At 40.1% G+C, this 14,172-nt stretch overlaps 1 protein-coding gene across 1 annotated transcript; it reads left to right on the top strand.

Moving 5' to 3' along the window:
• The first annotated feature begins 218 nt into the window (after window positions 1–218).
• On the top strand, window positions 219–5,347 carry LOC149545682 (protein SUPPRESSOR OF npr1-1, CONSTITUTIVE 1-like). The gene is made up of 6 exons (XM_089793820.1): window positions 219–745; window positions 866–2,072; window positions 2,157–2,438; window positions 2,567–2,850; window positions 2,905–4,507; window positions 4,892–5,347. Exons 1-6 carry the CDS (start codon window positions 219–221, stop codon window positions 5,345–5,347), a joined length of 4,359 nt encoding a protein of 1,452 aa, XP_089649946.1.
• The last annotated feature ends 8,825 nt before the right edge of the window (window positions 5,348–14,172 follow it).

The raw sequence follows: 14,172 nt of genomic DNA, 5'->3' as shown, positions 1-14,172 counted from the left end.
AGAGTACGGTTTTGTCTCTCGCAATATTATCCTTTTATTTGCCCAAAGAAAGAAGCAGTAATTGCATCCTTCACTTTCCCCATACTGGAAGGAGGCTGCAGTGGCAATATACAGGCCGTGACCTACTCCAACTCAAACTCACTCCATTCTTCCTCCAAACATCGCCATCGCTTCCGAGCTTCACAGAGCAATTTTTTTTAATACCCATCCTTCCATTTATGGCTTCACCTTCGTCATCTCACCAGCAAAATGCTTTCTCTAGAATCGAACCTGACAGCAAGAGAAGAAAAGTAGAACAATCTTCCAGACTATTTGATGTGTTCATCAACCACCGAGGCCCCGATGTCAAACAGACATTGGCTACAAAGCTTTACAGAGCTCTTGAGAAGGAGAATATCAGGGCATTTCTTGACTCAGAAGAGAAAGAACTTGGAGCTTCCTTTCCTTCCACTATTGAGACTGCCATTCTCTCCGCTTCAGCACACATTGCCATCTTTTCCAAAGGATATGCACATTCCCCCTGGTGTCTCACTGAGCTGGTTCTCATGTCACAAAGTAAGGCCAAAATTATTCCCATGTTTTATCAAGTGGAGCCATGGGAGCTCCGACATGTCGAAAAAGGAGTATATGCTGAGGCGTTCAGTAAATATGAAGAGAAGGGCAGATATCTCGACAAGCTGAAAGGGTGGAAGAAAGCCCTGCAACAAGTTTCATTTACCACAGGCTATGAGGTCAAGGATTCCGAGTAAGTTTTATGCCTATTTCCGATGTACTTGGCATATCCATTTTTATATCTTTTCATTTTTCGATCAGATTAATTAGAATTTTCTTCCTCATAGTGATAGAATTCTCCTCTCTGTCGCAGTTCTAGTGACTGCAGAGAAATAGTGTCCGCTGTGGAAAAAGAAGTACAGAGGACTAAACATTTGCATGTCGCCAAATGTCCAGTAGGACTTGATAAGATTGTAAATGATTTTGAAAGAAGGTGCCTTCGAGATCTTGTTCAAGATTTTGAAAGCCAGTGTCGAATGAACAAATCAGGAGATAAAAAACCCAATGTTGTTGGCATTTTTGGTATGGGCGGAGTTGGGAAGACAACTCTCTCCAAAGAGTTGTATAACCAAAATATATTAAAATACTCAACAGAAAGTTTTCTGTTTGATGTTCGGGAAGCCTCTGCCAGTGGTAAATTACCTGCATTGCAAAGTGATCTCCTTAAAAAAATCTTCTCTGAATATCACAATTTTGCAAGTATCGAGGAAGGGAAAAGCCGTCTGAGGGATTGTTTCCAAAGGAGCCCGCCCTCTCTGAGCTTCTTGGTTGTTTTGGATGATATCGATCACGTGGACCAGTTAGAAGCTCTAATACCCCTGGAATTATTAAATAAGTTTGATGATTATCTGGTTGTTATTACAACCCGTGATGTAGGGGTTCTCATAATGGCCGGTATTGAAGCTGCTTACCATTTGAAAGGGTTAAATAAAAAAGATGGGAAAGAATTGTTCTGTTGGCATGCATTCCGCCAACCCCATCCACGTAGCGGATATGAAGATCTTGTAGAGGACTTTGTAAACGTGTGTGGAGGCTTGCCTCTGTCACTACAAGTTCTGGGCCGGCATGTTTTTCGCAGAGATTTGCGATATTGGAAGGATGAATTGACAAAAGTGAGTAAGACACTGCCAGGAGATGTGAAGAGGAGACTGAAGATAAGCATTGATTCATTAGATAATGAAGAGAAACAGGTTTTCATGGATGTGGCATGCTTTTTCATTGGAAAGTCGGCGACTATGGCCAAGAGGATATGGGAAGCGTCTGGATGGAGCTCTCACCATGCTTTGGAAAAACTAAAAGATAACTGTCTTCTAGTTCTGGAGGAAAAAGGAATACAATATAGAAGAAATGACCTCCTAATGGGTGCATTGGGAGGACCTGTCCTGGGAGTCAAACTGAAGACTAGGGATGACAGGTTTCATTTGAGAATGCATGACCACCTGAGAGACTTAGGAAGAGAAATGGCAGATGAACTGAACCATCCTAGTCGTGTGTGGCAACCCCAACACCTGCAATCTTTGGTAAGCTTGCCGCTCCAAAATATCAGTTTCTTATTTACATTTAAATTTCAATATTTACTAAGCCGCATTCTATATTAAATGCAGGAATTAAAGGGATTCCAAAACATCCTTGCTCAAACCAAAGGCAGATGTTTCCAGTCAATTTGGGATGAATCCATGGGTTGTAAAATTACATACTTTTTAGGGGAGTCGGAATATGGTTCCGATATTTCCCCGCTCTGGCTTCAGCTTGACTACCCTAGAGGGCCTAAACCAAGAGCCAATACAAACGCAAGCTGCATTCCTTCATGGATTCCTCTTCAAAACTTGCAGTGCATTGGTATAAAAAATGGATGTTTCCAAAGACTATGGCAGAGAGATGTGCAGGTATTTTGTCCCTCTCCATCGAAAATTAAGCCTTCAATAATGATATACTTAGATCTGTATTATGTGATGACAGTGTCTTGACTATTGGGTACCACCAATGTTAAAAATAATTTTATTTTGATTATCAGGCACCCTCCCATTTAAAAGAGCTGCGCATTCGTAGAACCTATCTGAAAGAGTTTCCAGATTTGTCAGGAAAGTCAGACGATATTGAAGATGTAGTATTAAGTTTTCAGGAATTTGAAATGGATGTATGGTTTTTATTAGGATCTCTAGGATTGAATCTCCGTAGTTTATCTATGACGGGCTGGGGATTTACAGGGGATACTGCAGAGGGTGCCTGTTTTGAGTCTTCGTATATCAATGATTTCAAACCCATTCTGAAGGGGGAACTGGTTTTCAATAATGAGGGGTGGTCTAGAACAACAATTGGCAGCGATGAAAACATACACATGAAGTGGTTCAGAACAATAATGAAGGAAGTGGAAAATCTAGAGATTAAATGGTGTAATCTTGTAACAAAGATTTTAATTACTGGCATTTGCTGTCAACGTCTACAATCTCTAAAAATTTGTTATATGGAAAAACTTGTTGAAGTGGACATAGCAAGGATACAAACGTTGAATTTTCTCGACATTACCGGCTGTAAAAAATTTGAAACATTATCACTGGCGCCAGATCTCATAAGACTATCATATTTGTACATTAAAGATTGTCCTGAATTTGAGGAGTTGTCAGGTCTGGCCAGACTGACCTGCTTGGAGGAAATCGAGATTGACAATTGTGAGAAGCTTCAGAATATTATACTGCCAATGGCACTGACCAGGTTGTCCGCAAGAAATTGCAGATATTTGCAAAGAGTAGTAGGAACTGGTGATATTTCAAAGCTGGCAAGGCTGATTATTGAAAAGTGCCCCGAGCTTGAGGAGTTGCCTAATTTTAGCAGAGTGAGCTGCTCGGAGGAAATCAAAATTGAATACTGTGACAAGATAGAGAACATTACTCTGCCAGCAGCATTCATCCAGTTGTCTGTACAAAGGTGCAGAAGTTTGCAAACAGTAGAAGTAACCAGTGATCTGGCAAAGGTTACAAGGCTGAATATTTATGATTGCCCTGAGCTTGAGAAGTTGCCTAGCTTTTGCTGCTTGGAGCAAATCAATATTGAATACTGTGACAATATAAAGAACATTACACTACCAGAGACACTCATCGAGCTGTCCATACAGAGGTGCAGAAATTTGCAAAAAATAGTAGTAACCGGTGAGCTTACAAAGCTTAGACAGCTGAATATAAACGAGTGCCCCGAGCTTGAGGAATTACCAAGTCTTGCCAGACAGCCCTGCTTGGAGCATATAAAGATTTACTACTGTGGGAAGCTAGAGAACATTATACTGCCGACAACACTCATCAGCTTGTATGTAGGAAGTTGCACAAAATTGCACATTGCAGTAAGCGGTGATCTTAAAATGCTCACACAGCTAAATGTTGACGAGTGCCCTGAGCTCGAGGAGTTGCCATTTCTTTGCAGAGTGAGCTCCATGTTGGAAATTAATATTGAATCCTGTGAAAAGCTACAGAATATTACGCTGCCAACAACACTCGTCAGTCTGAATGCACGAAGTTGCAGAAATTTGCAACGAGTAAGAGTATATGGTGATCTTACGAAGCTGAGACGGTTGTTCATAAAAGAATGTCCTGAGCTCGAGGAGTTGCCGTTTCTTGCCAGAGTGAGCTGCTTGGAGGAAATTGATATCGACTCTTGTGAAAAGCTAGAAAACATTACATTGCCTGCAACACTTCACAGTCTGTCTATGCAGTGGTGCAGAAATTTGCAGAGTGTAGCAGTGAATGGTGATCTTACAAAGCTTAAACTGCTAAGCATTGAAAATTGCCCTGAGCTTGAGGAGCTGCCAAATCTTTACAGAGTTAGCTGCTTAGAGAAAATTGTCATTGAGTCTTGTGAGAAGCTGCAAAGTTTGTCAGGGATTGAAGAGTTGTATGCATCAGAGTACTTGAAACTTGGTTATTGCAGCAATGCAGTTATACGAAGTTGCATTTATAAGTTAAAGGTAATAATTCAGGATGATTTAAACATTTCACACATTTTTCATACATTTTTAGGCTTAATTTTTTGCTTAGCATGTGATTTCAATACTGTTTTATATAGACAATCATAAGTATCATATTTTTCATCAATTAAGTCTAATCTACGTGTAATTTCTAGATAAAGAATCGCTAAACTGTGGATATAATCTATCATAAATAATCTTTATTCTTATTGTGAACATTTACACATGCAAGAAAGATGCCCATAATTGACTTTCAGCTTTCCTTTGTCATTTATTTGTTGTGTTGTTTTAAGATAGTGTGTATTGCTGCGAGGCGCTTCAATGATCTGTAAATGAATTCTTATTACTGTGTATTAACTGAGACCATTGTTTTCTGTTTTTTAGAGTGTTCCAAGTGAACTGGATATGATTGGAAGAGCAGCGGATGGAGTGGTTCCATGTTTAAATGAAAAATTGTTTGGTGATGAAAATATTGGCGTTCATGAAGTCACTGAAATTGGTACTCACAAAAATTATCCCAAGTGGTCAAAATCGAGTGCAAGTATTAGATGCTATTTGGTTGTGATTGATGGCTCTATTTCGGCAGAAGAAATAAATAAATCACTTCCACAAAATGCCTATTGCTATGATCCTGACATTGGCAATGGCCGTAGCATTGACATTCGTCAAGGAGAATGGATAATTACAGTGGTAGGATGTGATTCATGCAGTTACACTGGCATTGAGAATGTATTCGGAAGGTTTGGGATAATGAAGAAGGGGTTTTGGATAGAGGTGAAGAACGACAACGACATGAGAAAAGTTTTGTGTACAGTTGTTGACCATCTACATTCTCTCTGAGGGTTTTGGGTAAGGGTGAAGAGTGATGAAAACCGAGAAATTTTCTGTGTACAACTGTCATCTACATTCTCTCTGAACTAATTTTATGTAGAGAATTAATGTTTTTCTTGGTAATTATTGATAATTATTATTATGTAGTTCAGTAAAATTCAAAAAAAAAATTCATAGAATAGAATATAATTTCATGTTATTAGTCCCTGCCATTATGGCAGGAGACTAAAGTTTTCATATGCCTTTGTAATGTCCCCATTTTAGCAGTTGACCAAGTGTGTGTGCGTTAGCCTTGTTCTACATGGTCCCGAGGGCTAACGAAGGGTTTAATGGGATCTTGGAGTGTTTTGGCCTAGTCATTTCCAGTTTGGGCCAAAACGAAGTTGATTTACTCAGTTTCAGGCATACTTACTATTTTTAGTAAGTCGGCAGGACACAGTGCAGGTCAATTTTGGTGATTGGATTTGATACTCCTCGGTGAGAGCTTTCCGATGAGCTATCACTCGCATTATTCGGAGTTCGATTGCTAATACATTTTAATGCCTGAAGTTTTATTAAAGTAACGTCTAATTTAATTGTAAAATATTAAAGTGTTACTTTAATATTTATTTTATGGTGATGTGTACCCAAGGGAGACATAAGGGGTATTTTAATATATGTTTTATATTACACATCTTTTATCCCACATTGCCCATATGAGTTGAGCGGACCCGTGGGAATAAAATAAAAGGAAGCATCTGTGGCTTCATTAGATAGGTTGAATATGAGAAGAAATTGGTGTATGAGTTGCAGCTCTGTTCTTGGCATTTGAGGACGTTTATCCTCTTTTGTAACATTCTAGACGTCATTCCCTTGGGGTTTGGCCTTTGAAATTCTTTGTTATCGGCTTCATTATCAAGCAGTTTAGTTGCATTTTCGGCTACAGGCAGATTTGATATTTTGCTCATATCTTCTTCACTACTTGTCCGACGCTTATGCCGCTTGGAGGGAATGGTATTATGAAGGTAGTGCACTGATTGGAGGACAAAGTATTGTAGCAGCAAGTTCATAAGCATGGGCTGGAGTATTATGACAATATTGCTGAAGTAATTAGTGAGTTGATAAATCTGTCATGTATTTAGTTTTATGAATTTTGAAAATAACATTTTATTAGCAGACGTTCATTTCCACTTTGCATATTATTGTAGTTTCTTTCTTGTTTATGTTGTATGATACCAATTCCATGCACGAAACACAACAAACAAATAAACGTTTGATTTTTGGAGTTATAAGGAGTTTTAAGAAGTTGAATGCAAACTGTTTGACATAATTCCTTTCAGCAATTTGGTTTAGTTTTTTTTTGGGACATCCAAGGGTGACCATTACAGTGGTATCAGAGCTATAAGTCCTGCCATCCTGTGGAGGTCTTATAGGGAATTTGGAACAGCCGGATAGAGGGAAAAAGTAAGTAAAAAAAACAGGCTAAGCATTTATGTTTGAGCATGCGACAGGGGTCTTATAATTTCCGCGATACCAGAGCAAGACAAAATAGGATTTCAGACTTGCAAAGCAAACAGTCTAGTACATCCGTGCAGGGGGACATTAAATTCAACCATACAGACACAGAGGAGATATTCTGTGATCAGGACAATAATATGGGTGATCGAGATGACAGGAATACAGGATTAGGCGGAGGCAGAAATGCTAGTCCAGATCAGGAGGAGGTACTGTTTCGACAGTTACTGGATACATTAGAGCAGGGGCAGCGTATGCAGCAGGAGCAGAATAGGCGAATGGACATGATGTTGCAGCTCATGGCTAGACAGATGGGTGTCAATATTAATTCAGGTGATGCCAACAACAGAAACAATAACAACGAGGGAAACAATAACAACGGGGGAAAAAATAACCATGAAGGCCAAGGCAACAACAATGGTCCTGAGAATAACATTAATGGTAATAATGGACACGGCAATAATGAGAATGAGGCTGATAACTTTAGACACGTTGCACGCCCAGCACGGAGTGCGAGCTCGAGACCTCTTCTACCCACTTTTCCACCCAGAGATCCGATTCATCCAGTAAACGAACCGCAGATTACCGAGTTACAGGATCAGTTCAGGAGGGACTGGGAGGCTAGTGGACCAGAGTTTCAGGCGGATATTTCTCTTAGAGATTATATGGACTTGAGGATGAGACACATGCCTAAAGCAGGAGGGAGGAATCAAAACTTTGAGCTGAGGAAGAAAGTTGGAAAACTTTCTTTACCTTATTATGATGCTTCAAGGAAGATGACTGCACGAGCTTGGGTGCAGAAGGTAGATACATACTTGCAGCTAAATCCTATGCCTGAGGAGGAGGCTATCAAGTATGCGGCTATGCACTTGGATGGCATTGCACATGAATGGTGGCATCATGGCATGGTGACTTTGGGGCATAATCAGATTACATCCTATGAGGAATTCACTGAAACATTGATTGGGAGATTTGACACTAAGGATCCCGAGTTACATTTCAAGGAGCTAGCACAGTTAAAACAGTCAGGTTCTGTGGATGCTTACATTGCCGAGTTTCAGTGCTTGTCTGTACTTGTTACTGATATCTCTCCTAGGAGATTGGTGGTGTTATTTTGTGATGGTCTTGCTGATCCATTACGAGGTTGGGTGAAGGGACATGATCCACTCACGTTAGCTGAAGCAACTAAAAAGGCACGAGATTTAGCCCCTTCGGTATACAAAGGAAAAAACCATTCAACAGATTCTTCCTACCACAAGGACAAAGACAAAAAATCATTTCAGAAAGAGTATAGCAAACCCAAAGAAGGATCAAAAGGACTAGACAATGAAACCTTGAATGAACTTCGAAAGAAGAAGCTGTGCTTCCATTGTTGAGAGCCTTGGGACTTATCTCATAAATGTTCTCTCAAGGCTAAGGCAAATCAAATGGAGTATTTTTCAGCAGAAGAGTCAGAGTTAGAAGGGGAGGATCAGCACTCCGATTCAGATGAGGGTAACACTATAGAGGAGAGCAACATTCCTAAGGATGATAGATCGTTGGCATGCTTGACAGGGGCCCAAAAGGCAATCACATTTAAGGTCAGGGGTACTATCCAGGGGCAGAAAGTGATATCTCTTATTGACACTGGGGCTACACATAACTTCATAGATGCACAGTTGGTAGCCAGGAGAGGGTTACAGACAGAGGAGCATGATGGGTTTAGAGTCATGGTGGCTAACGGTGATAAGTTATTATGCACTCGGAAGATATCTAATCTTCGCATCAGGTTTGGAGATGGCTACGAGTTGGAGGATGAGTTCTATGTTGTGGACATGGGAGATTATGATGTCATCCTCGGCATGACATGGATGGCTTCACTAGTTGAGTTCACACTCAATCTAGCGAAATTGGAGATGAGATTCCAGCATGAGGGGAGAACTGTGGTACTTAGAGGGCTTTCAGATGGAGGTTGCAGAATAGTGTCCTTGAGGAGAATGCAGAGACTTTTTCATCATGATGACATAGAGTGGGCGACAGAGTGCCACATTATGCCAACTTCACCAGAGCCACAAGAAAAGAGTCATCCACTAGATGTCCAGAAGATACTCGATAGACACACTAAAGTATTTAGCGATATTCTTCATGGGGTTCCTCCTGACAGAGGGATGGAACATGTTATTGAGCTCGAGGAGGGAGCCAAACCAGTTATGATTACTCCCTATCGTCATCCTAAGAAACACAAGGATGAGATAGAGAAGGCGATTAAGGATTTGTTGGAGATGGGGCATATCAGGCCCAGTAAGAGCCCTTTTGCTTCAGCAGTAGTATTGGTAAAGAAGAAGGATGGGACGATGCGCATGTGCATCGATTACAGGGCACTGAATAAGAAAACAATTAAAAATAGGTATCCCATTCCTAGGATTGATGAGCTGATTGATGAGTTGCATGGGGCATGCTTCTTCACCAAAATTGATTTGCGATCCGGATACCATCAGATCAGGATGACAGCAAAGGACATTGAGAAAATAGCCTTCCGATGTCACTATGGCCACTTTGAGTTCATGGTTATGCCATTTGGTCTAACCAATGCACCTGCTACATTTCAAAGTTGTATGAACCAGGTATTCAGGAAGCAGCTGAGGAGATTTGTCTTGATCTTCTTTGATGACATCTTGGTCTTCAGTAAGACCTGGGAGGAGCACTTACATCATCTAGAGGAGGTGTTATCTATTCTGGAGAGAGAGTCATTGTATGCCAAGGAATCTAAATGTGAGTTTGGCATGACTGAGCTCCTTTACCTGGGGCATATCATTAGTGCAGATGGCGTTCGGGTTGATCCTGAAAAGATTAGAGCTATTTTAGAATGGCCTACTCCCACAAACCTTACACAGCTTAAGGGATTCTTTGGTTTATGTGGTTTTTATAGGAGGTTTGTTAAGGGATTCTCACAGATTGCTACACCCTTGACAGATCTTACCAGGAAAGGAGCCTTCGTGTGGACAGGGGCAGCACAGAGGTGTTTTGAGCATTTCAAGCAGGTAATGTCTTCATGTCCAGTTTTAGCTCTACCGGATTTCACGAAGCCTTTTGAGCTTCATTGTGATGCATCTGGTGATGGGATTGGAGCAGTATTGATGCAGGAGAAGCATCCCATTGCATTCGAGAGTAGGAAGCTCCGAGGAGTTGAGAAAAGTTATTCTGTCTATGACCGGGAGATGTTGGCCATAATGCATGCATTGGCCAAATTTCGATCATATTTGGTAGGTGGACGTTTTGTGATCAAGACTGATCACAACAGTATTAAATACTTCATGAGCTAGCGTGATCTTAATGATCGGCAACAAAAATGGGTGACTAAATTGCAGGCTTATGACTTTGACATAGAGTTTGTCAAAGGTAAAAAAAATGTGGTGGCTGATGCCTTATCTCGGAGACCTCACTTACGTGCTCTGGCAGAGATTTCAGGAGATTGGAGAGATCGGATTATAGCAGAGTATGTCAGAGATGCTTGGGCTTCTGGATTGATTTCAGGTACCATACAGGATGATCGCTATGAGGTGATAGATGGATTGATCAGAGTTCAGGACAGGGTTTATTTGATTCCATCATCACATTTGAGAGAGGCAATACTGAAGGCATTTCATGATGCACCCACAGCTGGACATCCGGGGGTCTTCAAGACCTACAGGCAGATCCGAGAGCGGTTTTCATGGAAAGGGCTCAAGGATGATGTTCAGAGGTATGTCAGGGAGTGTGTGGTTTGTCAACAGAATAAGGGAGAACACACATTTCCTGCAGGTTTATTACAGCCCTTGCCCATTCCTGATAGGAAATGGAAAAGTATTTCGATGGAATTCATCACTGGTTTACCATGAGTACAGGGAAGGGATTGCATCTATGTGGTGGTGGACCGCTTGACGAAGTTTGCTCACTTCATTGCTATTCCGTCCACTTACACAGCAGCACAGGTGGCAGAGCTTTTCTTTAAAGAGATATTCAGGTTACATGGGTTGTCCAGATTCATTGTCAGCGACCGGGATAGTAAGTTTATGAGTGTTTTTTGGCAAGAGTTGTTTAGGTTGTGTGGTACAGATCTTACACCTAGCACTAGTTATCATCCGCAAACAGATGGGCAAACAGAGATTGTGAATAAATGGGCGGAAGGATATTTGAGGAACTATGTAACTACACAACAAAAGGCTTGGATCAGATGGTTGCATATGGGAGAGTATTGTTATAACACCACTTATCATATGTCCATCAAGATGACTCCTTTCATGGCACTCTATGGTTATGAAGCACCTAGCTTCATGGATTTAGTTTTGGGGGACAGTAGAGTGTCCAAAGCCAAAAACCTATTGCAGGATAGTCAGGACATCCTGAAAGTGCTCAAAGAGAATATACAATAGGCCCAGAATCAACAGAAATTGTATGCTGATCAGCACCGAATAGAGCGCAGCTTCGAGGTAGGGGATATGGTTTACTTGAGGCTACAACCATATAGACAGTCATCGCTCAAGAAGAGCGGAGCTGAAAAGTTGAAACCTAGATTTTATGGTCCATACAAGGTGATTCGCAAAGTGGGCAAAGTCGCCTATGACCTTGAGCTTCCAGAAGGCAATCGAGTGCACAATGTGTTTCATGTGTCTAGGCTTAAGAAAGCCATTGGTCAGAGTGTAGTGCCTTCTGCAGATTTACCCCCCTTGGACGAGGAGGGGAAGCTTGTGTTAGTACCTGAGGCTATTCTGGATACTAGAGAGAGGAAGCTTAGAAGCAGGATAGTGAAGGAGTATTTGGTCAGATGGAAAGACCTGCCGGAGGAAGATTCTACATGGGAGAGTGAGCAGGTTATTCAGCAGGCTGGACTGAGATTGCTTGAGGACAAGCAATTTCAAGGGGGGCGGACTGTAATGTCCCCATTTTAGCAGTTGACCAAGTGTGCGTGCGTTAGCCTTGTTCTACATGGTCCCGAGGGCTAACGAAGGGTTTAATGGGATCTTGGAGTGTTTTGGCCTAGTCATTTCCAGTTTGGGCCAAAACGAAGTTGATTTACTCAGTTTCAGGCATACTTACTATTTTTAGTAAGTCGGCAGGACACAGTGCAGGTCAATTTTGGTGATTGGATTCGATACTCCTCGGTGAGAGCTTTCCGATGAGCTATCACTCGCATTATTCGGAGTTCGATTGCTAATACATTTTAATGCCTGAAGTTTTATTAAAGTAACGTCTAATTTAATTGTAAAATATTAAAGTGTTACTTTAATATTTATTTTATGGTGATGTGTACCCAAGGGAGACATAAGGGGTATTTTAATATATGTTTTATATTACACATCTTTTATCCCACATTGCCCATATGAGTTGAGCAGACCCGTGGGAATAAAATAAAAGGAAGCATCTGTGGCTTCATTAGATAGGTTGAATATGAGAAGAAATTGGTGTATGAGTTGCAGCTCTGTTCTTGACATTTGAGGACGTTTATCCTCTTTTGTAACATTCTAGACGTCATTCCCTTGGGGTTTGGCCTTTGGAATTCTTTGTTATCGGCTTCATTATCAAGCAGTTTAGTTGCATTTCCGGCTACAGGCAGATTTGATATTTTGCTCATATCTTCTTCACTACTTGTCCGACGCTTATGCCGCTTGGAGGGAATGGTATTATGAAGGTAGTGCACTGATTGGAGGACAAAGTATTGTAGCAGCAAGTTCATAAGCATGGGCTGGAGTATTATGACAATATTGCTGAAGTAATTAGTGAGTTGATAAATCTGTCATGTATTTAGTTTTATGAATTTTGAAAATAACATTTTATTAGCAGCCGTTCATTTCCACTTTGCATATTATTGTAGTTTCTTTCTTGTTTATGTTGTATGATACCAATTCCATGCACGAAACACAACAAACAAATAAACGTTTGATTTTTGGAGTTATAAGGGGTTTTAAGAAGTTGAATGCAAACTGTTTGACATAATTCCTTTCAGCAATTTGGTTTAGTTTTTTTTTGGGACATCCAAGGGTGACCATTACAGCCTTTTATTCAATTAGTCCTTCCTTAAAAATAGTCATAATAGTTAATTTTCCACCATGTTATTTCCATTTTTTGATTGGTTGAAACAAATTTTCCTGGTTGTCTTTTTGTAATTAATTAAAAAAATTGGTACAAATTTGCATGTGATCTTCCAAGTGACATTTATAAAATAGACCACATGCATGGTGTATGCTTCAACATTTGTCTTGCATGCTGAGTCGGGGGATAATAGTTATGATTCTACAGGTTGAAGTGGAGGTTACAAGATTAGAGAAGCTGAAAGGAAGCAAGACCAAGGAATTTGCTTTAAAGAAGCCAACAGAGTTGGAAAAAAATTGCAGGAGAACTCAATTTTTTCAAAGCAATATTCTTATAGATGAAGTCATTGCCTTCATGGATTCTAGTAATTTTTCTGCAATATCTGTTTTGCTTGTTATGTTAGAATATAACCAAGGATTTCTATATTTATTTAGTCACCTCATGTAATTTTATTTTTATCTTCACATTTTCAGGAGTGCCTGATCCATCAACGCTTCTTGGAATTTTTCAAGAACAGATTTAGCAGGGAGGAAATCCTTGAGAAATTTGATAAACAATATCTACATGTGAAGACGAATGACAAATAGGTGATTTTCTATTGTATATGTAGTTTTGATCTTGGATGCTTCTATCACTCACATGATCCTGTTAATTATTTTTATTGTAATATAATTGATTTTTTTTACAATTCCTTCAATAATCCCGTCTTGTTGTTTTTGGTTATCTTCAGACAAGAATATGTTACAAATTTTACTTATTTCAGATATCTGGTTAGAAATGTCCCTCGGGAGGCTAGTTAATTTTTCTTTTCTTTTTAAGCAAATCCATGCCAAACCTTGCATCTCTAAATAACTAGTCCATGCAAGCAAACTATCATGCCCATTTCCATGTTCGATGATTGGAAATGGAAATTGTTTCTTTTCTTTTTAAGTTACTGATTATTGTGTATTACGTCAAGGCTTGGTATTTGAAACATAATTGAGGCTTTTGATGTCTGATTTGATACAAAATGACTCTCGCCTCAAAGTCCCTATGAATCCTTCACATATTCTTAGTTGCATATTTTGTGTGTTGTTTTTTGAAGACTACATTAAAGTATCTTTGAGAATGCACCCACCCGGGTCACTCCTTTCATGGGCCAGACAGCCAGGAACACTTTTGTGTGGCGGATTATTATTATATCTATGCAGTGGACTTGTTCAATGCTCGCACTGCTCGCATGTAGCGAACTTTATGCTTCTTTCATATTAATAGTGCGAATTTAGGCAAAATTCTTTGCTGCTTTCTTCTGA

The sequence above is a fragment of the Cupressus sempervirens genome, chromosome 7, assembly GCF_028749045.1.
Source record: "Cupressus sempervirens isolate cs-2001-9-10 chromosome 7, ASM2874904v1, whole genome shotgun sequence".
NCBI lineage: Eukaryota > Viridiplantae > Streptophyta > Pinopsida > Cupressales > Cupressaceae > Cupressus > Cupressus sempervirens.
The sequence above is the reverse complement of the archived record's forward strand: the minus strand, read 5'-3'. Positions and strand labels throughout refer to the sequence as shown.

Bases quoted from the DNA above. Each gene is read 5' to 3' on its own strand.
- LOC149545682 (XM_089793820.1), top strand. From the start codon at position 219: ATGGCTTCACCTTCGTCATCTCACCAGCAAAATGCTTTCTCTAGAATC. The intron at 2,073-2,156 runs GTAAGCTTGCCG...TATTAAATGCAG, and splicing joins CCCAACACCTGCAATCTTTG to GAATTAAAGGGATTCCAAAA. The intron at 2,851-2,904 runs GTGGTCTAGAAC...GAAGTGGTTCAG, and splicing joins CTGGTTTTCAATAATGAGGG to AACAATAATGAAGGAAGTGG.